The sequence below is a fragment of the Cydia splendana genome, chromosome 10, assembly GCF_910591565.1.
Source record: "Cydia splendana chromosome 10, ilCydSple1.2, whole genome shotgun sequence".
Lineage (NCBI taxonomy): Eukaryota > Metazoa > Arthropoda > Insecta > Lepidoptera > Tortricidae > Cydia > Cydia splendana.
Window position 1 is genome coordinate 20,098,360 of NC_085969.1, and position 27,870 is coordinate 20,126,229.

The 27,870-nt window shown below is 37.8% G+C and overlaps 2 protein-coding genes across 2 annotated transcripts; both read left to right on the forward strand.

Annotated features, from left to right (window-relative positions):
* The first annotated feature begins 2,656 nt into the window (after positions 1 to 2,656).
* Positions 2,657 to 24,201, forward strand: LOC134794451 (molybdenum cofactor biosynthesis protein 1-like). The gene is made up of 9 exons (XM_063766266.1): positions 2,657 to 2,929; positions 3,506 to 3,635; positions 17,328 to 17,495; positions 18,438 to 18,683; positions 19,915 to 19,978; positions 20,547 to 20,685; positions 21,309 to 21,419; positions 22,053 to 22,173; positions 23,989 to 24,201. The coding sequence occupies exons 1-9, from the start codon at positions 2,867 to 2,869 to the stop codon at positions 24,042 to 24,044; spliced, it is 1,098 nt and encodes a 365-aa protein (XP_063622336.1). The 5' UTR covers positions 2,657 to 2,866; the 3' UTR covers positions 24,045 to 24,201.
* Positions 24,202 to 24,218: 17 nt separating this feature from the next.
* LOC134794591 (cyclic pyranopterin monophosphate synthase-like) lies at positions 24,219 to 25,007 on the forward strand. The gene is given in 3 exon segments (XM_063766397.1): positions 24,219 to 24,258; positions 24,315 to 24,381; positions 24,383 to 25,007. Coding segments are annotated over 3 exon segments (678 nt in total). The 3' UTR covers positions 24,954 to 25,007.
* Positions 25,008 to 27,870: the final 2,863 nt, after the last annotated feature.

The following is a 27,870-nucleotide window of genomic DNA, read 5'->3' on the forward strand; positions in this document are numbered from 1 at the left end:
CTTGGCATACAGCGTATGGGGTTTGGTAGTTTTTGAAGTGAAAACTTCTTTAGCGGCGCTGAGCACTTTTTGAGGTGGGGAAAAAATGATAAACTCGATTCAGCGTAACGCGTAACGTAACGCTGACGTCATGTGTCACGGACAATGTTATTCACCAAAGAACTTTAGTCGTATCATAATCAGGTCAATTATTTAAAACTGGACTTTTATATTAAGCAATAAAGCTCAATGTTCTAATCTTGTACGGGCTGAAATACGAGGATCTCACAGTTACATTCTAACTTTATATCACTCAAATATAATTTCAATAAAGCTACATCTTGATGAAATCGCTAATAAAAGTGAACTCTAGTACTGGTGAATAAAACTCAAAATATCATGGTCTGCAAGGTAACTTTATAATTTCTATTCGAATTTTAAACAATTAACGCTACAAATTTAAGCTCACTGGCCAGCAATATCGGAACTAAAGTTTTTCAATAGAAAGGAGGATGGGTCAATTATACATAGTGCTGCAGACATTGTGGACTAGTCATTGAGTTTTCACTTCTATCGGCACTCCCGGAGTGCAACCCGTTGTTTTTTTTATTTATTTTTGGAACTAAAAAGTACCTAAAATACTTGCTGTGCACTCAGTGTCAATAAAAATTTAAATATCGAATTCGCTTCTCCAAGTCCGTCCCCGCGCGTAACGAATCACCACGGACGCTTCGAGGCGTTAACTAGCGAAAGGGTTGCGTATATCACTCCGTGCAAAAGGGCGTAAGCGCCTTAGTGAAGGTACGGCAGTTACGTCGTTTTGAACGGGGACGGTTGTACCATTACGGACCACCGTTTAGTCGTCTGCAAACAGAATGTATGGACGATAAAAGCCGATCCGTCACGGGTGCTGTAAGGGCGCGTTCATACGGGCTACATGTCAATTTCTCAGATTCTAGTTATAGCTGGTCAAGCAGATCTTGTCAGTAGAAAAAGGCGGCAAATTTGAAAAATGTAGGCTCGAAGGGATATCGTCCCATAGAAAATTTGAATTTCGCGCCTTTTTTTAAAAAATTGAGAACTATCTAATCCTTATGTTGTTTATTTTTTTATCAAGGAAAAAATCAGGTCACATTCCTTTTAATCAACACCTTTACTTTTACTATGAATTACATGAAACTGGGCAGACTGGGCTATAACCGCGAAAATCGAAGTTTGTCAATTGCGGGCATTTTTCTCTGTCACTGTATTTACTCGTACGTCTTAATAAGAGTGAAAGAGAAAGATCCCCGCAATTTGCGAATTCCGGTTTTCGCGGTAGGCCCCCTGGTTTGCCAGATAATACATACCTACCTACATTCCTACCAGCAAACTTTCTCTTCCATTAAGCTGGTCATGTTGCCTCACTCGTCATTTTATTAAGTGGCTTTCACAGAAACAACAACACTAATGTAGACTCGCCCTAAGACCGAGACCCCAAAAGCTAGACCCTTGCTTAGCTACGAGCCCTGGAATCCGATCCGTCGTGTCCGGCGTAATGTAGTGAGGGGCCTATATAAACTAATAAATTGCCCGCCTATGTCTCAATGTTGGTAGCAATGGCATTTACATTAAATTCTCCTTGGTGCGTATTTCGTGAGTTCCGAATTTGGTTCCGAACAGTTTTAAGGTTTCGAGTTCTCAGTCTTTCTTGTGGGTGACCCAACATTTTATGTCCTCACCTACTGTATCTGTCTGTTTTTTATATAAAGTTAAAAATGGTATGCTCCTGAATAAAGCAAAGCCAATGGAGAGCAATTTCTTGAAATTCGAGCGCTCGAAATCCAAAGCGAGAGCGAGTAGTCGAAAATAATCTTATTCTTAATTTCGAAAGACCGCATTATGTTGTGGCCACTTGTGGCCCTCCCCCCCCCCCCCCCACTTTTTAAATTACTACCTTTTTTTGTATGTTGTAGATTTATTTTCTATAACAGCGCCATCTAGAAGTGAACTAAAGAACTTGTGGACGCGTAACTAATCAAGACGGCGTATCACTTTCACAAATTTATTATAGATGTCGCTGATTTAACTACAGGCACACCATCTCTCGACTGCTGCTAGAACTATTGTCACACTGACAACAGACTGACACTTGACATTCGCAATTTTTTTACCGTTTCGGAACGCACCCCGCTTATGACGTTTTTCGTGGTCACCGGTCACAAACGTCAGAAAAAAAAATAAATAAAAAAATAAATAAATATTAGGGGACATCTTACACAGATCAAACCTAGCCCCAAACTAAGCAAAGCTTGTACTATGGGTACTAGGCGACGATATACATACTTGTATAGATAAATACATACTTATATACATAGAAAACAACCATGACTCAGGAACAAATATTAGTGTTCATCACACAAATAAATGCCCTTACTGGGATTCGAACCCAGGACCATCGGCTTAGCAGACAGGGTCACTATCCACTAGACCAGACCGGTCGTTTATTTAATTTAATTCAAAAGTTTTATTTAATTCATTTTATCCGAAAATATTTGTCTTATAGTGGTGATATCCAGATGAATAATAACTTGGGTATAAATAACGTTTAAATAATGATCAAGTTACATCACCGTGAAGTAATTACTTCGAAATAAATTAATTAAAAATACAATTGGCGAGCTGTCAAAGGTATGCAGTTTTACGTATGAAAAAACTTCTAAACCTGTTTATTTACAGCAGTTTTTCTGTGTAAATACTTGAACAGCCGATTCTCTTGTTACTATCGCGTGAGCGGGCAAGAGGTCAAGTCGTTATCGTCCGTGCAGTGTGTTGTGAAAGCAAATTAAATTTGCTTGTGGTTAGATTAGTGCGTATTGCAGTCTTGCATTTGCCGTTGGCGGGAGCCATGCTGCAAGGAAGGATAAGCAGGGTGTTGAATCTTGGGCGCCGGTTGTGTAGCGATGCAAGTGTAAGTAAAATATGTTACTTATCTGATGGTATGTAAATGGATCCAGGTGCCAATTTATTCTAAGTAAACAAGCAGATTGAATAACTCTTACTTATTATGAAGGCGCCGAATAAAAAAATTATAATTTAGATACAGAAGTTTTGTTGTTATTTTAGGTAGGTAATTGGTGACCAATAAGAGCAGTGAGTTTTTTTTTTAATTATGTTAATAGAAAACTAGTTCATTTTAAGCAAAACATGACCATAATTTGATTGAAAAAGGTTGTATCTTCCATTATGTTCGAATATTCTGATTTAATTGTAATGGGCCAATTAGATCCACCCGGCCGACAGTTTAATGATCAAATTCGAAGTTAGTTTACCTTTGCTAGTTTTCTAATTAGGACTTGAATGTGTATTTTATAGTTTTGTATTTGATGTCAAATTTGAAGTTTTTTACATAAGAAATCTCTATAAAAATTCAACACTGCCCTATTATTCTGACCCATGATAATTAGATATAAATATAATGATGTATGTCTAGACAAATTAAATAGTTCTTTAAGCCTGCTCAAGAATATGTTTTTAATTGTAACAGGTACCAGAACTCCAAACACACAATACAGTCACATCAGTGCCGGAGTGGGCCAGAGTACCACTGGAAGACTTGCATGGAAGACGGCATGATTATGTCAGGATATCCCTCACAGAGCGCTGTAACCTGAGATGTGAGTGACCCTTACTGTTTAACCCTTTAACAGACCAGATTATAAGATATCCTCATTTCAAGCCTCATTACCACTTTATAGTCCAAAAAATTCTGCTCAGGGAATAACTGAGCCACCCAAGGGCCTATAAAAAGGTGGTTCCATTGTTTTTAGAGCAGATCTGCGTCAGCTTCAAGCCGATAATTGGCAGGAAACGGCGCAGAATCGGGAAAAGTGGCATGCTCTCGTTTCGGAGGCCAAGATCCTCTTTGGATCGCTGAGCCATATTAGTTAGTTAGTTAGTTAGTTATTGTTTTTAGGGTTCCGTACCCAAAGGGTAAAAACGGGACCCTACTAACAAAACTCCTGTGTCCGTCTGTCTGTCACCAGGCTGTATCTCATGAACCGTGATAGCCATCAGACAGTTGAAATTTTCACAGATGATGTATTTCTGTTGCCACTATAACATCTAAAACTAAAAAGTACGGAACACTCGGTGGGTGAGTCCGACTCACACTTGGTTTTCTTTTTACTTGACATGTTCACTGCAGTAGGGTCGAAAGACCCCTTGCAAAGTATGATTAATTACGAGTTACACTAATTGTTGCAGCGTTTAATCAAAACTGTGTTATTTAACCTGTCAACACAAAGGTCACAAGGATTTGGTTTGTGAGCAGCTAGGAAAGGTTTACACAATTAAAAATATATAACTTGAATTAAATTAGCATGTAGTTTTCTTGTAACAAAATTGAGTAAAGAGTCTTCATTATAGAGTCAAATTGCATGCATATTGCATAGCCTATAATTTTTTTTATTACGGACCACATAATCCTATTCACTTACATCTCATATAACATTGTACCGTTATAACAAGGCACAGACAAGTCATCCTCCAGACTGAGCATAGTAGCTCTACCCCCTCTGCCACGCATACGGTAGTTTTACTCCATTTTCTAGTAGAAAGTGTCTTTGTGTGACGTCCGTGTCTTTGAACGAACCAATCACGGTACGGGACCTCGCTCACCTCGTCCCCCGCACCCCCGTATTTTTAGCAGCATCGGTTTCATGAAATAATTGCTATAAACTCCGTCTAGAGGATTCCTAGTCTATGTAACAAGGTCATCCTTATTGTTGCAATTGCCATAAGGAATGCATTGTATCATATAACAAGTGACCGAGGCCATAATCAGCTCTGGATAAAAATTACAATCAATATGCAATGTGCATTTTATAATACAGACTTTATTCAATGGTGTTAATGTCTATTTTTAAGTGACTAATTGTAGGAGATGTTATTTAAAGCCATAAGCAGTTCTTATAAAGATACAGGGTTAATGACGCGTTATCAATTTGTATTACATGTAGATTAGGATATAAGCTGTTATAATATTACAGAAACAACCAAATCAATCAAATGTTTTATCGGCATAATGAACATTTTATTGTTTGATACTTGATAGACCATATACTTAGACTAGCCATTCTCAAAGTGTGCTACGCGGACCCCTGAGGCTGTGTACGTGGGCCATACTGAAAATTTCTGGATTCTGATATATGAGACAACTTATTTTTTCTAAGTGGCCAGTCCAGGAATTTTCAGTATGCCCTAAGTCAGCGGTCGGCAATCTTTTAGCAGCCAAGGGCCACATAGTAGCTAACGAAGTTGACGCGGGCCGCACTTTGTTAATATTTATGACTTTATCAGACATTGTCGTTTGTTAATATTACATACAAAATAGCCAGGGAGTCTCGCGGGCCGCATGTACTCCAGTAAAGATACGCTTACGTTAAACATTAATTAGTAATAGGCAATTTTGTTTTTATTCCTGTTCTTTAGATCATTTTAAGATACTTTATTTTCGAATCCAAAAAACTTTCTGTCCGGAAGTAGGTAAAAAAAAATAGTTAAAAAAAAGAGCCGTTCTTGTTTGTTAAAAATAGTAATAGTATTTTTAGTTCGTAAACGTGACGAAAATAATATTTATAATGAGTCGACAATGGAATCAGTCAAAATATTAACACGGAAAATAACTAATTCAATAAATGGCGGGGCCTCACGGATATACGTCGTAACTTGATATAAAAAAAAAGTAATAATTAGGTCTTTGATTGAATTACCATAAAACTACCTCATTAAGCTATTTATCCGAGAATCCGACATCAATATGATTTGTATCACTTGTATATATATTTACGCCTTAAACATGCTAGAAAAAATGGTTATACAGTGGAAACTGGATAAGTGGAATTGCAAGGGACCGGCTGTTTAGTTCCGCTTATCCAGGTTTTCCATTTATCCAGTTTTCCACTAAACCAGGTTCAAATAAAACGTTTTCTCACTTACAGAGGCTCTCGCTAACAGAGGTTGTGGATGCTAGTAATGTCGCTTATAGAGGTCACGTATGGTATGATCAAGACTTAAATAATGATCTTTTATTAAATATGTATGTAGATATGTATGTATTAACAAAAATAGGTATGTAATCCTGACTTTAAAAAAAGCAATACTGTAAATAATCCACAGTACCTACTCGTATACAATTTTCAAAATTACATAAACAAAATCACTCCTAATATTTATTTATCCAAGAGAAACAAGTATGGTTAAATAAATCAATGTACCGATTGTACTTTAATGCAAAAAAAACTGAACGATGTGTGATCTCATACAAAATACGTTGTTAATACACGAACCATAATGTTAACTTGTGACGGTTTATTAATAACGCCGAGCTATTCCACTCATAGAGGTTTCGGAGACGGCTGCTTCCAGTTACAGAGGTAAAAATAAGAAATTTTCGAAAAAATGGATTCCGCTTATAGAGGTCCCAAAATTCCACTTATAGAGGTAATTCGTTGCCAAGGGACTGGAACCGAGAACTTGGGTCCACTTAAAGAGGTTTTCCACTAACCCAGGTTCCACTTATCCAGTTTCCACTGTAGATATAATTTCTTGCAGACTTTGTTCTGATAACGTTCAAAGTGATATTCAATACATAATCACACAAAAATATGGTCAATGTAATAAATATGTGCATTTTATCAAATTCGCTAAATGAAACTACCAAATTTGAACTCTTTGCGCTAATGCTAAGGATTACATTTCCTTGCGGCGCGCGGGGACAGTTTCAATGCGGGCGGTGGCGGGAGTTCGTGCCAAGGACGCGTGGATAGTATGTAGGTAAGTATGTACTTACCTACAAGTTGCTACAAGTGACAGGCCAATTCGAACGTGCGTGGGCGTCTCGCTCGCACCAAATATTTGTGCGGCCAAGTCTGAGCAAAATGAACGCGCGCGTGAATGATAGCTGATTAAAAATAACTGATATCATTTCCAATATTATTGGTTGATGTTCAAATTATATTCGTAATTATATACGTCAATTATGACCCACTACAAAAATAAAAATTGCGCATGACTATCTATCGTTCTTATTTAATTTCAGAATGGCATAGTGTGGAGTGGCATTATAAAAGGAATACTTATTATCGTAGTCATTTGACAGTTTTGGTGACACTTTCACATTCTGTCACAGCGAAGTGTGTAGGCCCACTCTTTAATTTGATATTAACGTCTATCCAACAACTTTGTCAGTAGAAAAAGGCGCGAAATTCAAATTTTCTATGAGACAATAACCCTTCGCGCCTAAGCGTCTGTAGACTTTTTTTTTCAACAAACGTATTATATTGACTATTTCGTGCTCTTTCAATTCATAGTTTACGTTCCATAATAAGTATAACATAGTAAGTTCCATAATAAGTATAACATAGTATAATAAGAGTCGACGTGAAATATATGTTTACACTTTTGCACCTTACTCCTTTGCAATAAGGCGAAAAGTACGGCTTTAAAATGACAGCGTTTTACACAAAAATAAAACGCTAATTAAATAACTTACCATATTCGGAACCTAAGAATAAATAATATTGAGAGTGGCAACACTGTCGTAGGGGCTATTCATAAATTTAAGTCATTTCAAATTTGGGGGGGGGGGGTCTGATCTGGTCTGATGGATCGGATGATGGTAGCATGACGCAGGTGGAAACGGTGTCATTCGAAGCATGATTTTTTGATGATTTTATGGGGGGGGGGGGGCGACAAAAATCGTCAAAAATAGATGACGTCATGTATGGACAGCCCCTAGGTCGTATTGTCTTTTTCTAGCATATACCTCCCTCTCTACCCCACACTCCTACCACACAGGCAGGTTGCTTTGTCAGTTATACAAGACAAATTTTCAAGTCATTGTCTCAATATTATACATATTTGCACCATGCAGGATTAAAAATTTAGGTTCCGAATAGAGATGCACCGGATATTCGGTTACTATCCGGTATCCTATCTCGCCCTTATTTTAATATCCGAACGGATACCGGATACTAAAATAAGGGTACTAAATAACTATGCTTGATATCGGAATATAATCGTACTCGATTATTATTTTAAAACAATTTAAACGTTCCATTCACTAGCTCGCGCACTAATTTTGTACCTAGTGATAGACCTATATACCGCGCGAAAGTTCATTACGAAACAGGCCAAAACTTCCACAATGCGCACCTAAAAAACCTGAATATTTCCGCCGGCCGAATATTCGGCGGCTGAATACTGAATATTCGGCCTATGGTCAGGCCGTACCTCCCGTATCCTGTATGCGGCCAAACAACTATCCGTTGCATCTGTAGTTCCGAATATGATAAGTTATTTAATTAGCGTTTTATTTTTGTGTAAATGTTGTCATTAAACAGCTGTACCGATATTCGGAACCTAAGAATAATATTGAAACATGTTTGTTATCGCCTGGTGGTGGGAAGACGCCAGACCAATGTGATTATACATATCCTATGATATACTTATTATGTGTATGTAATATAATTATATTATGAGTGTTTAATTAATAATGTAGTACGTACACACTTTATTGTAACACCTGTGAGGAGAGAGATATTTAATAAAGTATACAATTTGATAGGTACATTTTGTAAAATTAACATTTATTGTATTTATTTATTAATTCAAATAACAAATTGCACCTTACAGCTAATGCCAAAGCAGCACAATTTGGAACACATTAACAACATAAAGCATTTTTAACATTATTTATAACAATACAATATACAGCTAAGACCAGTGGCGTGCACTTCATAAAGGCAAAAAGGCACTGCCTACCCTACTATAATTCCGATGTCTATCCTCTTAAACTACTTAATTTAATTTATACTTGATCGTACTATCAGTAATCGATATAACTTAAAACATTCTAAAAATTAATAAGCGCTCCATCTACCGGTTAAGCTTTGTCATCAAGTCATCATCTATAATAATTCTACGCGACAAAGTTTACACCACGCGGCACTAGCGCCGCTACGTGCCTTGCACGGCAAAGACAGAAAACATTTCCGTCTAAATCTTTCTATGTGTGCCTTCGTCGTTACGCGGTTACAGTGTAGTGGGCCTTCCTATAAGTACGAGCACACAATTATACAAGTAACGCACACATTTAGACGCAATAGGCAGTGTCTTTGGTACCAAACCTAAACGAATGACGCCCGAAAGTTTCCGAATAGTTCCGATGTTTATGTGACTATTTTAAAAAGTAGCATTTGCTATGGTAATTTAGTGCAAATACGAGACTATTTTTTTATTCGTTTACAGTATTTGGTTAAGTTTCTTTTCATTTTTTATTCGGTCGCCATTGTTTGTTTGTTTTGGTGAGTTTATGAGATAACAGTTAACAGTTGCCGGAAATTATAAAGTGCGATTAGTGAAAAAATGGATAATTTAACTGTGAAAGGTGTGGTGGGTGTGTGTGTGTGCAAACTATTAAAAATGATGCGTTTTCGAAGCTTTCGTTTAGCCAAAAAAAGAAGTAATTGAAAAGACTTGACAACAAAATGAAAACCATCACGCAATTTTTTTGGTGAGTTAGTAGCTCTCATTTTTTAAGGATCCGTATCCAAAGGGTAAAACGGGACTCTATTACTAAGACTCTGCTGTCCTTCCGTCCGTCCGTCTGTCATCAGGCTGTATCTCACGAACCGTGATAGCTAGACAGTTGAAATTTTCACAGATTTTTGCCGCTATAACAACAAACACTAAAAACAGAATAAAATAAAGATTTAAGTGGGGCTCCCATACAACAAACGTGATTTTTGACCGAAGTTAAGCAACGTAGGGCGGGGTCAGTACTTGGATGGGTGACCGTTTTTTTTTTGCCTTTTTTTGCATTATGGTACGGAACCCTTCGTGCGCGAGTCCGACTCGCACTTGCCCGGTTTTCTGATATAATTTTGCCTACCCAGTCCCAAATCTCTGTGCACGCGACTGGCTAAGACACATGTATTCATTATGGTATGCTACTCTTAGGCATCTCTCTTTCTAATATCCTCTTGCACTTTCACATCACTATTCCGGATCGTTTTTATTTGCTACATAATTTAACGGACAACTATAGTACATTGTAGGAGAGGACGGAAAACCGCTAAAAGATGGACGAGTGAGTTTGAGGGCCGACACGTTGGTGGAGGCCCTCGAATAATACGACTCCATCTTTAGCGTTTCTGGCCGAGGCATTACATAGTGCTTTTCACGACTACTGCGAGGAAATAAGGAAACATTTGAATAACTATAAGTACTAGCCCGCGATTTCTCTGGTAGCAAATTACTAGCCACTGCCTGTGCTGTCTCTTGAATTTCGGTAGGCGTCAGCGTAAGAATATTATTTTCTTCACTAGAAGAACTCATTTTTATAGCGAGCGTAGATACGTGTTTCTTATATTTTATAGTACTATCCAATTCAGTGAGAATTTTCTGATCCCGCCTTTTTTCTTTTTTATCACATTTAAGAGGCGTTTTTATGTTGTTTGCTTCAAACGGACTCTAAACTTAGAAGCGTTTTTGCTAAAAAAACCACAAACAGCTACAAAAGTAAAAAAACGCCTTAAGCGTGAATCGAATGAACTGACTGAATGAATGAATAGTTTGACATTTCGTTTTTTTTTTAAACAAGAAATTAATCCTATGAATAACCTAAATTTATTTTTGAAGGAAAAAGTTGCGCCAAAAAAGACCTTTTATTGATTTTTATGTTTTAAATTATACTCATTGCTATAGCGAACTGTCACCAATGACAGATGATGATAATAATGAAACATTGTAGTAGTGGTGGTTCAGGTGCTACAGCTATTGCCTACTTTCCAGCTTGGTTTTAGACCATCTATTGCCACATTTCCGAACAGTGGCGTGAAAAATTTAATTATTTATTTCACACCAGCTCGGAAAGGCTTACTTTGCACTTCAAAAACTGAGAGCAAAGTTTCATTTTATTCACAAGTGAGGCAAAGGAATCAAATGCAAATTTTGAGTTGTTTTCTTATGTTTGCTGGTAGAATTGACTTTTAAATCATAAATATTTAATAAAATTCATTTGTATTTGATTTTGTATGATATTTTTACATTTAATATTTGCTTCGGGTTGGTGTGGTGAAACATTTTGTGTTTCACTTGGGGCAAATTTTGTTTAACCCTCGTGCTTTGAAACCCTCGCAACGCTCAAGATTCCATGTTTTGAATGTTTTACTTGCTCAAGTATCAATATTAGCACGAGCGGTTAAACAACAACTTTGCCCCCTTGTAAAATAAATAACTATTTCAATATAGTCAGCTAAACTGAGGTACAAATTCAAAAACTCACCAGCAGTTTAGCTTCACGACCTTCCAGATGGAAAAACAGCATGCCAATGACTTGAAAATTTGCCTTGTATAACTGACAAAGCAACCTGCCTGTGTGGTGGGAGTATAGGAGCGAGGGACGTATATGCTAGAAAAGGGCAATACGACCTACGATAGTGTTGCCACTCTCAATTAGAAATGCAATGGATAGTTGTTTGGTCGGATACCGGATATTCGGCCCGACCGTCGGCCGGCGGAACAATAAAAAAAATAAAAAATCATTTATTTCAGACCTTGGTTCATACACTTACACCAAAAAACTAATTAACTACAAACTAAATTTAACAATACCTACATTTCGGTTTTTAGGTGCGCATTGTGCAGGTTTTAACCTGTTTCGTGGTGAACATTGGCGCGGACTCATTTCTATGTTCGAAATGAGTAGGTACCTACGCGTGCAAGTGAGTGGATGTTTAAATTGTTTTGAAATAATAAACGAGTAATGTACAATATGACCGTGACTGTTTCTTAAATCCAATTTGTTTACTCTGAAATCAAGCAAAGTTACTATCCGGTATCCGGCCGGGTATATTATTCTGAGGTTCCAAATATCGGTACAGTTGTTTAATTGTTGCTTAATTTGGAGATTGACCCCAATTTCATTTCTGATCAAATCGGTCGATTTGATCATCCCGTCTGGACTTCACTTAACAGCCGTAACACATTACCGCGCCGTTCAGGGTCACGGTGCGCCAAACCATAGCCTGATGTCATGTAGGTATGTATAATGTACTTAGTCCAAAATTATGTTATTTACTAATTATGTTATTTATATGCATTAAACGTTAAATCTGAACCAATTCGATTACTATTCTATAGTGAAACACATTCAGCTTGACTAGAAAAAGCGCGGCAAATTTAAAACATGTATAAGTAAAAAGCATCTGAGGTTTCAATAGCGCTCAGAGACCTGACTTTTATCTCGATATCGTAATTTTCTAGCGACAAATCCATTATCTATACAAAACTGTCGCAAAAATGTTATCGCTTGTATATCGTGGTACAGGATAGGATGGAGCCATATACTTTACTACTTGCTTGCAAGTATCGTAATTAAACAGTGCTAAGTAGTTAAATACGCGCAATGTATTTTTATGTCATAAATAATGTATTTATTTAATGTTAATTTAGTATTAATTATAGTATGTATATTGTTTTATCCACAAATATGAATAATTGTAGTTAATTTACCAATAAAACATAATTTATACGGCCACAAATAAAATATTAAATGCTTCTAAAGTCTGTTTGGTTATTTCTACATGGAAACGAAGTCATTTCAAATTATAAAAACATTAACTGAACACCTTATTGCCGCCTGCAGTCACCGCTCGCCGCTCAGCTATCCGCTGTCGTTAATACCACGGCCTTACGTTTTATGACACTGAGTCACGTCAGGGGAGCGACACGGTTCGGTGCGCTTGCGTTCAGTCGAGTTTTGGAATATTACTGCAAATTTTTGTTGTTTGTTAATTTGTTGGTTATTGTTGTTTGTTAATTTGTTGGTTGTGGTGTCGACTTTTATTGCCCTAGTCGCCAAATGATGTTACTAGTGAAATTTTAACTGACACCACACGGTAAAAATAAGTTTAACAATAATTACTTAATTAAAAATAGAATAAAAACGGTATTTCTAATGCATAACTTATATTTTTGCTATTCAATTAAAGAGTACTAACAAAATCCTAACTCAATTAATTAGTGCAAATATTTTAAGGTTTGCGATTCCTGCTCGGCCTTGCGTCGCAAGGTGCCCGGTACCACTGTATTGCAGCATTAACTAGAAATGCTTACTTTGGGGAACATTAGCAACTGTCGTTTTTGATAATTACATTTTAGTGGTGAGGGGTGGTACTTAAATGACCGCTATTGAAACCTAAAGTTTAAACTTATAGGCGCGAAGATTTGATTTCCCTAAGGAAATTTTAATTTCGCGTCTTTTTCTGCTATCAAATTGGGTGTGTGTCAGTATAATAGCCCTATATAATTGGCCTATTATTGTATTAAATTTAACGCGCACGCAAAGACGGAAAGCCTGCAATTACGTAAAATTTACTTTCTTATTTACAGCACTCTTGCCCAGATTAAAGCTGATAATTAGTTCGAATCTAGTCTCCCATATTTTTTACGTTCACTGGTACATATGTTTTGACCGAGTAAATAGTAAATATACTAAATACTTTTTTAAATATTCGCGCTCGGGGCGATGGAAGTTTCATCGTTCCGTCGCCCCGCTCCATGCAACGACCAATCGCGTTAGCTCGCTGGCTCGTGCGCGGCAACTTTAAAGCAACGATAACGTTTTTGATGGTTTTTTGTGTTACGAATCATATTTCAAGCCGATTTTTACAGTATTCGATGAAGGAGAACTCATAATAAAAATCCCATATGATATTGATCTATTACCATTTTTAACCAGGCAATTAATGCACAACCCCATAAAACCTCCCATACGGTATTATTTAGTGTACGATTAAATTGCAACGCTTGTACTTATTGTAATTTGGAAATAATGAGAGTAAAAATAGCCTATTACCATTTTTGAGGACGGAAATATACTGAATTTAATAATAACCGTAGGTTACTTACTTTAAATGTAGGATACAGAATTATTTTTTGTGTGATTCATGCTTAATGTCATAAAGCAAATATTTCTCTATGAGTATAAATTTAAAAAATGTTATTAATATTTTTTACAAACTTTCTGTGATTTTTTATATTTTTACATTTTTTTTTAAATACCTAAATGTAATATATTTATTTGGATTATGTGTCGACGTAATCACTAGATTTATTATCTGTCCCATACACCGAAAATTTCAGCTATTACTAATTATTTCCATTCCGCCATACTAGCCGAGCGTACCTTTCTTGGCCTAATGTGAGAGGTTCGCGGGCCGCCGGTTGCCGACCGCTGCCCTAAGTAATAATAAAAAAAACAGCTTTTCTATAGGTATATCTGATCTACAGTGAAGAACGAAAATGTATAATTAGGGGTTCCATCAAAAATTTCACTTTCCAAAAGGGCGGTATCACCAAAGAAGTTTGGGAACCGCTGACTTAGACGATAGATTTAACAGACTATATTTGAAAACTCGTATCTCACTCAAGTTGACAGATGATTTTCTTCGTAATCAAAATGCTGTCATTACGGTTAAAGAGGTTTTATGTTTATTAGGTCTTGTAGGGTGACCATGATTGTAGAGAATTAAATTTGCCCTCACAAAAAAGTTAAAAAATAGGAAAAAGTGTGGTTGTTTCACCTAAATACGACGGTGATCGATCAATTCTCAGTTACTGAGTGTGCAGGATTAGTCCTGCTCACGTCTCATGAATCACCCTGTATATACTTGATAGAATCAGACTTACAGATTAAGGCAGAGGCAAACTTTTTTACCTGAGGGCCATATTGCGCCTCAGAAATTTCGCGCGGGCCACCGTCGGCGCCGAGGGGGAGGGGGGTGTATCTGGTTGCTGCTGTTAGGGCTGAACACCTGGAGCCTGGCTCCCGCGGGCCGGATTGGACTGCTGTCGGCGGGCCGGATTGGAACGCTTCGCGGGCCGGATTTGGCCCGCGGGCCGGGCTTTGGAGAGCCCTGTATTAAGGATTACACCTGGATTTTTTTCTGTAACACTCCCTCTCCCTGTGTGTAAATTTGTCAGGCAAGAATCGGGTCTCCTCTCGTTATCCTGGCATTTTGCCACGGCTCATGGGAGCCTGGGGTCCGCTTGGCAACGAATCCCAAGAATTGGCGTAGGCACTAGTTTTTACGAGCGACTGCCATCTGACCTTCGAACCCAGAGGGTAAACTAGGCCTCATTGGGATTAGTCCTTAAGGCAAGAATCGGCTATTTCTCAGGAATTCATTTTTCTTACACATACAAATCGATAATTAAATTAAGTACTTACATTTTCTAAATTTAAGTGGATTATTCACAAGGCGCTTTAAGATCGTCACATGCATAAGTTGCGGATGCACGCGCCGCTGCACTTGCTGATTGTTCTCAACTTCCTATCATTTACTTACGAAGACATGCAACGACGATTTGAACCTTATTGTGTGGAAAGAGGGTGTAATGGTAACAATATAAGTTTTTTGTATGTTGTGTAATTTTCGTAATCTGTTGGTGCTACGCTATGGCATTCTCAGTCAATTTAAAAGTAAAAAAAAAACCGGGCAAGTGCGAGTCGGACTCGCGCACGAAGGGTTCCGTACCATAATGCAAAAAAAACGAAAAAAAAAAGCAAAAAAAAAACGGTTACCCATCCAAGTACTGACCACTCCCGACGTTGCTTAACTTTGGTCAAAAATCACGTTTGTTGTATGGGAGCCCCATTTAAATCTTTATTTTATTCTGTTTTTAGTATTTGTTGTTATAGCGGCAACAGAAATACATCATCTGTGAAAATTTCAACTGTCTAGCTATCACGGTTCGTGAGATACAGCCTGGTGACAGACAGACGGTCGGACGGACGGACGGACGGACGGATGGACGGACGGACGGACGGACGGACGGACGGATGGACGGACGGACGGACGGACGGACGGACAGCGAAGTCTTAGTAATAGGGTCCCGTTTTACCCTTTGGGTACGGAACCCTAATTAGTAATAGGGTCCCGTTTTACCCTTTGGGTACGGAACCCTAAAAACAGCTGGTAATTTTGGCGCCACACTATATACAATTATACACTATTATTACTAAGGTGAAATCTGTCTGTCTTTGTATAGCAGGGTCACATGAACCTTTACCAAGTGTGCGAAACTCCTCCCTTCGGGCAAACTCGGCTCCATTCGGCTCAGCATTGCTCTGAGCAATTATTAGGGTTGACACAACTTGACGTCCCTTTGCGTGCACGACCACAGATAAGATAATGACTTGAATTTTGACAACCCTAAATAGCCGAAACGGATAGTGCCATATATTAGAAAGGGACATGATTCGACCTGAACCGCTGTCAAACTTCGGTTTTGTAGGAAGTTTCCTTTCTGTACGGTAGTACTATTATTTATTCTGTGCCTTTATCTATAGCCGCAGCAATAGTACCTGCAGGAAAGTATAGTGACGTAATATTACACGAGATTTAATTTTATCAATGAAATAAATATTTCTATCATCTATTATACTCGTAACATCATAAATGACCCAGTAGATAGGCATGATATTAATACAACAGATTTCTAAGGCGTTCATTATAATAACTATTATGGGCCAGTTTAATTCTAATTGCTTATTTACATGATAATGACATACTGTTACAATGTTACAATACGACGAGTGGTGTAGGGCGTTATCTAAATCAAAAAGAATAGATAGTATAGAGGGGTCCTGTCATTGTAAATTTTGTAGTCACTGTAAATTTACTGCCATCTATCGACACACGACTAAAACTCAAAATGAAAACGTATAAAGTTATCAAAAAATGTATATATATGGATAAATGATTTTATTATTTTTATATAATTCTGATCCATGTTCATTCACTGATATCTATGTGTTAAAATTGTTAAATATGAAACGGTGTCGTCACGCCATCTAGCCGAGGATAGGCTAAAGGTGTGTGCGCCATCTATTCGAGAATGACTTTTGCTTGAATTCCGAGGCACGTTTTTTCCTTAGACTTTATTCGTCTTATACGAAGTTACATATGTCTTTGTCTAAATACAATTTGATAATACATATCTAATATCTTAACCTAATATTAGCTCTGTACTATTTATTTACTTTAAAGTATCTATGTATTAATTTGTAGGTATTAGATACATAGATAGTATAGTTCATGTCATCCACGATGACACGCGGATTTGTCAAATCTAATGTATAATAACATGACAATACGAGTCAGGGCACGCGTCTTCGCTAATGACACAATCTATACATTATAAATTATATACTAACTTGTAGTCAGGGCAATTTATTACTATATGATTATTATTGCTTTTTGGCGTATTTTTATAATAATAATTCGATTGTTTATCAGGTCAATACTGCATGCCAGCTGAAGGCGCGCCGCTCTCAGCGCGCGACAAGTTACTCACACGCGATGAGCTGACGCGGACAGTCCGTGTTTTAGCCGCGCTGGGTGTCCGCAAACTCAGACTAACGGGTGGCGAACCTACGTTGCGGTCAGATCTACATCTTATCATAGGTATGGGCCTAATCTACTCTCTCTCTCTCTCTCTCTCTCTCTCTTGTTATGTCGATACTATTTCAAACTGCGTGCGACTTTCAAACCGGAGACCATGAAGTCAAAAGTAGTCTCTTAGAACGTTTTATGTACTATAGGTTTAGTTTTGAAACGCTCCAGACAAAATGTATGTGAAAATGCGTTACAAAACTGTCATTTTTTTTTGGACACATTTTTTTCTTTTTAAATCGATAGTCCTCGTGATTCTGAGTAGAAATAACACAAAAGCTGATGGATTTTCGAAAAAAAGTAAATGGTACACTTTTTAGTGAAAATGATGAATGATTTTAGTGAAGAGATGCAACGGATAGTTGTTTGGCCGGATACCGGATACCGGATATTCGGCCTGCCCATCGGCCGAATATCCGGCCGGCGGACTATACCTACATTTCGGTTTTTCAGGTGCGCATTTTGCAGATTTTGACCTGTTACGTAGGTAGTGAACGTTCACGCGGACCCATTTCTAGGTTCGAACTGAGTGCGCGTGCATGTCTGTAAGAATGCTTAAGTTGTTTTTAAATAATAACGAGTACGATTATGTCCGTGACTGTTTCTTAAACTCAATTTTGTTTACTCCAAAATCAAGCAATGTATTGTAGGACACTATCCGATATCCGGCAGGATATCAAAATAATGGCCGGATAGGCCGGATACCGGATAGTAACCGAATATCCGATGCATCTCTAGAAAATGACCTCACGAAGGACACCGGACTACTACTCGTAATCCCAATAAGATAAGGCATAGTTTCCCTTCTGGCTTCAAAGGCCGGATGGCAGTTCCTATCTCCCTTTTAATTTTTAACTGGAAATTTAGGATATTCCTAATAAGAGGAAGATATATAAAGTATCACAGAGACAAAAGGTCATACTTACAAATTATTAACAATTTCCAAATTTCCAGAGGAACTCAACAACATCGAAGGCATCACAAGCGTATCAATGACAACCAACGGGCTAGTGTTAACCCGTCGGCTGCCCACCTACGCTCGGGCCGGACTCGCTGCCCTCAATATATCTTTAGACTCACTGCATAATGAGCGATATGAGAAAATGGCGAGAAGACCGGGACTTAAGAAAGTACTGGCTGGTATAGACTTGGCACTGCAGTTGGGGTTTCCTGTTAAAATCAACGTTGTGCTTATGAAAGGTGAGTATTCTATTAGCCATTGTAGATCCTACTCGTAGTGACATCTATCGGGCGGAGTTATGAACGTATAGTTGTAGCGACATCTATCTTTGATGTTCAAAACTCAAATGCTCGGACAGGACTCGCAGCATTCAATATATCCTAAGACTCACTTCAACGTAAGCAATATGAGAAAATGGCAATATAAAGGCGATATTAGATTTACAAACTCGTAGCACAGAATAAGTCATAGTATTATCATACAGAACGGCCACGCACCGCCCCGCCCCGACTCGCATTACCTCGCCCCGCGCTGCCGTGTCATGCGCATCTCATGTAACTTTAAAAGTTGAGTTTCGAGATAATTACGTTTAAAGTTTTAAAGATTCAAATGCTGCTATAGTTGACGGTTCATCGTATATTTTTTATTTTTTCTAATCTACATGTAGGAAATATGGTCACAGAATAGGCCCTTTAATTTTTTTTCCGCATAATTGAATAGTTTTCATTTTATTCGAATTAAATGGTTCCGCATGATCAACTCTTCCATACTATAGTGGTCACACGAAGTCATGTAAGTCAAGTTAGATGACATACGCGTGATCAAACGTGACACGTTTTACTTGACCAATATTGTTGTCGTATAAACCAAGCGCTCGGCCAGTCATGCCTAACTCCGGCAACTTAAGAAACGATGGTGATATTTTGGTTGTGTCAGTCATACAACTCAAGTTAACTGAGTTGTGCCTGACGCCATCGGCAAAAAAATGAAGTTACATGAGTTAGTCATATGCTTTTCTCAGTAAATAATGAAGATTTTCAAATTTTTCTTTTAGAAGATATATCTTTAATGGTTTTTAAGACGATTTAGACTGGTTATCCGTAACTCATGTAACTCGAGTTAACGGGTTAGGCGTGACATGGCAGCGCGACTGGCCGCGACATGAATCTGGCGGACTTCTGGCGTCCTCTCAGTAAAGTGACTTACCCACACATACACAATGACGCGTGTACAAACGTGCCGCGCACACATAAACGCAAATGATTTTTGATGTATGGCGTGTCCGCCCTGTGCTCGTAGCGACATCTATTTCTCGGATTTGGAAACTTGTAGATGTAGTTCCATCTATATGCAATGTTGGAAACTATAACTCGTGAGATTCACGGGACAATTCATTGATGCTTACAAACTGCATTTGGTATTAGGCATTAACTATGATTGTTTCTAAATCATGTACTTTCAATCTTGCAGGATTCAATGACGATGAAATTATGGACTTCGTGGAATACACAAAAGATCGCCCCGTTGAAGTTAGGTTGGTATCTTTTTACAAGCTTTATTTAACTTGCCCTGTTGGTATATTTATGTAAGTATGTTATGTTCTTCTTCTTCTTTATATTTAAGAGCTGTGCTCTTGTCGGTGGCGCAATCTCCAACTCGTCGAGTCCTCTGCCAACTCCTTAACCTTCTGGTATGACACAACTAAACCTTTTCTTTATTGGTTGAAATAATTGATTCTCGGTCTTCCTCTTCCTCTCTTTCCCTCTATTTTACAAGCTTTTATTTACTTTCACCTGTCCCGTTGTCTGTCGGTCTCTAATCAAATCTTGCAAGTTAAATTTGATCCACTTCCCGGTTGCTGAAATTTTGCATGCATGTATAAATCCGATGACAATGCAATATTATGATGTCATGGAGCTGATCTGATGATGGAGACGGGACGTGGCCATGGGAACTCTGTGATAAAACAACGCAAACTTATTATGTTTAGGGTTTTTACAATTGTCTCGATGAGTATTAGTTGCCTCTGGAAAGAAAAGTGCAGTCAGCGATAAAAGATTGTGCCAAAATAGTTTTTTTTTGCCAAAAACTTTTTCTTACAGGTTCATCGAATTCATGCCTTTCTCTGGCAATAGTTGGGACGACTCTAAACTGGTTCCGTACCGGACAGCACTAAGGACTATCTTGGAAACACATCCAGAGCTGCAGGGGTGCACGCCGCGACCAAACGACACTGCAAGGGTAATGACATTGTCACATATTATTATCATCTTACGAAGAGATATACACAACTCTCTGCCTGGCATACACAACTTGTCAGTCAGTAAGAACCAGGAACATTATACTCATGTCTTTCTTTTTGTGCCAGTACCAGCGTAAGACAAAGACAGTATGATTCTCTCTATGTTTGAACTTTGAACTGATACAATCCTGGGCCAAACTATATCTATCTCATGGGAAAAGCGAATACGCGCGAATCGTTGAAGATGATAAAGGAACTTAAGGAACGCGTTTATTCTTTAGTTATATTATAAGTTGCAATTGTAGTAGTAGTAAAGTTTTTATTGCACAAAAAGACATATTAAAAACATACAATTAGTAAGAAGTACAAAGACTTCACTAAATGGTGTTCAAATGGCTGAAGTCTTTGGAATTTCGAGAATAGTAGGCACGGGAGGCTCATACCAGCTTTGTTGCGGTAATTAATGGACCAATTGAATTTTACGTTGACATTCAGCAATGTAGCCAATCTCTCATATGAGTTCTCGCATCATTTGTCTGAGATTTTAACGTTATCAGTGTCTAAGCACTCTAAACCCGGTTGGTCCTTCGAGCCGGATAGTTGACTCACTATTGTTTGACAGGTATGGCAAGTCCCGGGGTACGCAGGCCGCGTGGGATTCATCTCCTCAATGACGCAGCACTTCTGTTCCACGTGCAATCGACTCAGGATAACTGCTGATGGAAATCTTAAGGTCCGTATCAATTATAACCTGAAATAGATGGGTCATTCTCTTTTCATGACCATTAATCTATTGCCAGAAAAAAAGTATGATATATATTGAATTCGTGTATAAAAATTGTATTCCCAAATTGTACCTGAATGAAATACTAGGAATTTGTGGACCAAAATAAATATATTAATATTGACTAATGTATAAAGATGGTAACGCAGTGGTAAATGCCTTATTTTTTATATAAATCGAGAGACAATCAAGGACCACTGAGTTACTGTGATTAAGAATAATAATTATCTTCTGTCTTTCTCCATCACAAAACAGAAAATAAAAGTAATTGCCAAGTATTCTGCAACATGCATTTTACTGAAAAGTGTCAAAAACATATGTACAGTCAACTGTAAAAATATGGGTGTACAAATCATCTCAAAAATATGTCCCATAACTCTTATGTCAGTGAATTAAGAACTATGGGACATATTTTCGAGTAAGTTGGCTACACCCATATTTGTACAGTTTTACAGTACAGTACTGTACAACGAAAAATAGAATGGCCCGGATACATAAACAAAAGAATAAGCGAAAAACCGCTATATCCGCCTCTGTATTAATCGCGTATAGACTAGAAAAGTATATCCGTATCTTTGGCAGGTATGTTTGTTCGGCAACGCGGAGGTGTCTCTACGCGACGCGATCCGAAGCGGCGCGGACGACGAAGAATTATCGACGCTTATACGCGTCGCGCTGAAGAACAAGAAACCGCAACATGCTGGTAAGTTTCACTCATGGCAAAGTTACATTTATTGAAATATGTGTAAAAAACTAAGACAATTTCGTGCTTCAAATTTGACAGGTAAACGAGATGGCGCTGTACAGATCTATACATTATGCGGCAACTCCGATTGTCTAAAGTTGACGTTTGACAATTCAGTGACCGCAAAACATATGGCGCAGTACAGCGCCATGTTTTGCGCGCAAGATTTTTTTCTCAGACTTTACCCATGTTTTGCGCGCAAGATTTTTTTCTCAGACTTTACCTCTATTACAAGCAATTATCTTTGGTCATACTATTGCCATAACGTTCTATTTGGCCTTAATGGCCCAATGACCCATCACTCAATGACTCAAAGCTGACGTGTTATTGAGTAAAGATAGTCAAAGTATGCACGAGAGTCAAATCTGCACGTGCACATCATACTAACAGCAATACATTTATCTGAATTTAGTAGATTTTATATCAATGAAAATTTATCTAATTTCTCGTCTAGCCATCTCTCCTATTTAGTCCTTGAAGGGTTACTTCATTCATTTTACTATTTATTGAAATCTTGGAAGGCAGTCACTGATTGCAATATTTTTATATAAGGTCAGATGGAATGAATGGAATCCTCATACCGTTACTCTTGCCCCTGATGACCTTACTCTACGATAACTTAATTAAAACAATTTAAATCAAATACTTCTATTTATTATTTGGTTTAGTAAAATTTCAAATACTTGGCCACTATGCGTAGCTGTGCTGCCGGCTAACCTAATAGTCTTACCCCATCTGACTTTATATACACGGTGGCCAAAAAATAAGTGCAATCCCGTTACCAGGGAGGTTTTGGGATTATACTGAGCAACTTTTATTATGGGACCAACCCCGAAATCGCAATATAAAAATTTACCCTTCCATAGAAAATGGACCAGCCAAAATGTATGAAACCGCCAAATTTATTTTTTTTCGATTTCGGGGTTGGTCCCATAGTAAAAGTTGCTCAGTATAATCCCAAAACCTCCCTGGGGCTGTCCATAAATTACGTCATCGATTTTTGACCGCCCCCCCTAAAATCATCCAAAAATCATGCTTCGAATGACCCCGTTTCCTCCTACGTCGTGCTACCATCATCCGACGTCCAGACCCCCCCCCCCCCCTAATTTGAAATTACGTAATTTATGAATGCACAAATTTTTTGGCCACCCTGTATATTTGAGCGTTTTTTTTTTTGCCATTTTTATATGCTGTGACCTTTTTTGCCACTTTTGTGTTATTTCTAGCCAGGATCGCGAGCCTTTTTCATCCGAATAAGAGAAAAAAAGTTTCCTAAAATTTTCATACATTTTTCGAACTTTCCTTTTTGTTACCGCCATACAAAGTATATGGGGAAATGGTAACACAATAGGAAAAAAACTCTGGGTCATTTTTTTTCTCATTAGAATTGAAAGAGCTCGTGATTCTGAGTAGAAATAACAAAAGTGGCAAAAAAAGTCACAATATATAAAACTGGCAACAAAAAAAGAAACGCTCATTTAGGCGGTCATTCTCAGAAAATATGCCTAATAATTTGTAGCTTCTTTCACAAAATTTTACACGGAGTCATGGTAATTACAAGTTAGAACACAGACATTTTATCTGAGAATAGCCGTTGGCCTAAAAAACACATCAACAGAAGCATTCACCATTTGCATGCTATTTGGCATTAAGTTCGCCATTTGCACATTGTTATATATATTTTGTGCAATAAAGTTTAAATAAATAAATTCACCTCATCACCCCCGCCGCACTACCACTATGGGCGCGATGCTATTCTGTTGACGTTTTTAGGCATGCAGAATCTGGCGCACATGGAAAACCGGCCCATGGTTCTGATCGGGGGGTAATTCATCTTCACAGCGGAGCGGGCAGCGGAGCCTACGGAGACCATCAAACTACAGGAGATACAAAGCTTGTCAAGATACTTAGATGATGCTAAAGCTCATACGCCTCGGTCTTTAAATCTTCCATTAAAAATCAAATTTTCTGATCAGAGCGTCCAAAGAATCAGAAATCCGTCAATGGATATCAAAAGTCTACAGGAGATCCAACACTCAAGAAGTCTTCCATTCCGAATCAAAATTCCTGATCAAAGCGTCCGAAGAATCAGCTCAAAGTTTTCGTATGTACACTCGGCAATGCCAGGCCTTTGGTCAAAAGGAAATTCTCAACATGTGCGTTTGTACAGTACCAGCCCGTTCTCGCATTTAGACTCGTCAGGGCGAGCGCGAATGGTAGATGTGAGCAGAAAGAGAATCACAGATAGAACAGCGATCGCCGAATGCCGTCTTAATGTAAGCGCTGAATTAATAAGACTTCTAAAAGATGGCGCGTTACCTAAAGGTGACGCTCTAGGCGTGGCCAGAGTCGCTGGTGTTTTAGCTGCCAAGCGGACATCAGAGCTTATCCCCTTATGTCATCCACTTCCATTAGATTGCGTCCTTGTCTCTTTAGAACTGCCAGAAAAGGATGACGATAATACAGTCCATATTACATGTGAGGTTCGCGTCACAGCGAAAACTGGTGCTGAAATGGAAGCATTATCAGGCTGTTCAGGGGCAGCTTTAGCTTTATATGATATGTGCAAAGCCGTGGACAAAGAAATGGTCATATCTGATCTTAAAGTCATCCGTAAGACAGGGGGTAAGAGCGACTACCCCCCTCCGAAGTTATCCCCTTCACCTCCAGTGGAGACGACCAAGCCAGTTGACTGGCCGAAGGAAACCTTTGCTCCCATTAATGTTGTTTACTTGTGATCGAGTTGTGATATGCAAAGGGTACAGTCACCTGCAATAATATGTTACACAACGAAGGCCGCAAAAATATCTGACACGATCTTATTTGTAGAGCCATAAGTGCGTGTCACATATTTTTGCGGCGATCGAAGAGTAACATATTATTGCAGGTGACTGTACCTAAGTGCCTATAGGTTAGTTTTTTTTTATAAATATCAAGTTATTGTTAAGTCAGAAACGAATAAAGACAAGTTGTTATAATGCGATGTTACGTCAAACGAACATCAACGGTGAATTGTTTAAAATGATAAGTCATAGAAATTGTTAAATTATCGATGTTTTATATACTTTGCATACCATATGCATAGTTTTTTTTTTCTTTAACATAATATACGATGGCTCATCGCCTTTTTAAGCCCAAAAAGCTGCATGAAAAAAATAAAAAAAGATGATACATATTATGGATGATCATTTTTGCCGTATAATACCTAAGTGTGCTCTACAATACGACTGTATTTAGTACGTCTAGGTAAGTACCTATACTTCCTATGGTATTTATAATATTATGTTATTGTAGTAATTTCTATACAAGTCTAAGAACAAAAACGTCAATGTCATTGTCAACACCCAGTACCACAGTACAAATAGCAACACTCCTAACTGTACGTATGTGGACCTTATTACAAATGGCATAAGGCCCATCAATGTACAGCTTTTCCGTTCCCAAGTTAGCAGTTGAATAAGCATACCATTTATTGTTATGTAGATTATGCCAATTGAATGATGAAACTAGACTGTAATGATATATTATTGATGTCATCAGTGCCATAGCTATGAAGTATATTTTCACTTCAGGTATGGATAAATATGACTAAATCCACAGGATACAGTCAGCAAAAGTTGCTAAGCGGGCGAGGTGTTCAAAATTACCTTGACACGCTCTTATTCTCTTAACAATAAAGTCGCTTCAAGATCATTTTGCACACCTGGCTCGCAAAGCAACTTCTGCTCCCGACTGTACCATAAAAAACAACGTTAATTTTAGAGAAAACGCGTATGAACTGTAGAGGGCAGCACATATGCAATTAGAAAAGTAATTGTAGGTAGCTACTAATTGTCTGCACACCGAACTGCGGGACATTTTGTAGTAAAAAAAAAAACGATATCATTTTAAAAACTTTTGAACCAGAGGATCGGAAATAAAAGGCTATCTATATAGATATAGACTAATTGTGGTTGTCTGGAAGATCGCTTTCTAGCGATAAGACCGCCTGTTGTTTACCTTTACTTCTGTTGCTGTTTTCTTTCTGTATTTTTTTTATTGAGATGTGCAATTAAATTTGTATTGTTTTTCAAAACGTAGCCATAAAAGGAATTAAAATGTATTAGGTATGATGTAATAATTGATAACTCCAAACTATTACGTAAAATGGAGATAAAAAGCAGTTCGTGCAAGTACAACTTACAAAATGCTGTATATTTAGAATCTAAATATATCTACATTTTAGATAAATACGTAACTCTTCGATAAGGAACTTGTAATGTTATGTTGTATAATATAATATGCTTACGTTACGTTAATTAACGTAAACAGGTAAATACTGGTCGTTGGATCTACGAATGTTAAAAATTATAATATCCATATAATCATGTTGAAAGTTATAAAATAATTCAGATTTTTATTTTTTTATTGTTCTAAATTACCGCTAGTTTTTATTAAAACTGCGATAGGTTTAAGTCTTGAATGTAAGATAAGTATTTACAGTACATAACATTAGTACATTTCAGAACATAGCTAAGCTACATATGGTTGTTAGTTTTTTTATACATATATTTTTTCAATATATCGATATTTTGAAGTTAAACCTTGTTTCATTTTGTAGATTTTTCTTTATTTAACCTTTTGAACACCAAACGGCGCATCCATTTGCCGTGCCACTGACGCCACGAGGGTAAAATTTAGTTTTGTGAATAAATAATGCCAACCTAAAAGTGGGGTGTTTTGCAGTAGGTTTTCATCAAAAAACGATCGACGTCAAAAGCAGTCTTTGGCGTCGTTGTTACGATTTTGCGTTGACGTCAATTGCCGTCTGTGGCGTTCAAAAGGTTAAAGTGTACAACGAAAGGGCCATAAAAACCAATATCACGTCTTTCGACTGATATGATGAGTGTTATAGGATTATCCTTGTTTAGTTAATTAGTCGTAGAAACCTGCATGGTAATAAGCGCCATCTATTCACGGACAAAAATAAGTTTCTTTTTTTACAATAGATGTCGCTATTATTGATCGTAGAAGTTGTTCAACAATTGAGATACAATATATCGCTGGCCCAATATTACAGGGTTCTATGTTACATTCTCAAGATAGTTGAAATTCGACTTAATGTCACTATGACAATGTTCAAATTTCAGTTCGATAAAAGTGAAACATAGAACCAGGCCAGCGATATGGCAAGGCTCATTCTGTCCCCACGTGCCTATTAAGAATGGTATATAAATATGTAACAAATAGGAATAATCAACACACAAAACCGTTAACTTAAATACGCATTTCGCTAATAAAGATGAAATGGGACATCCTCGTGCTTAAAATATGGCCCCTCCATGCACAATGCTGGCACATTATTATAGGGAGCGTGCAGCAGCAGGAGCCCCGAAGTATAATAATAATTATATGTATAATATAAATCCCTGTCTAACTTTTCGAGTTAAGCCACTAGATGGCAGACTACAACGCAGTAGGGGGCAACACCTGCTTATATAGGCGTCAAATGTTAGTTTCCGGTTCAGCTCACGAGGTGGCAGATCCTCCAACACGGTCCGTATTACTCTTGTAAAATCAAGTGACAGAGGTCAGGAAATAACCTACTGTGGGTTCCAAAAACCTTCAGTAGGTACCTATTCTGCTAGCTGTTAGGTATTCCCTGTAAGCCCTAGT

Excerpts from the sequence above, each read along its gene's own strand:
- LOC134794451 (XM_063766266.1), top strand. The coding sequence starts at position 2,867 with ATGCTGCAAGGAAGGATAAGCAGGGTGTTGAATCTTGGGCGCCGGTTG. Across the intron at positions 2,930-3,505 it reads GGTTGTGTAGCGATGCAAGT|GTACCAGAACTCCAAACACA; the intron begins GTAAGTAAAATA and ends TAATTGTAACAG. Across the intron at positions 18,684-19,914 it reads CAACGTTGTGCTTATGAAAG|GATTCAATGACGATGAAATT; the intron begins GTGAGTATTCTA and ends TCAATCTTGCAG.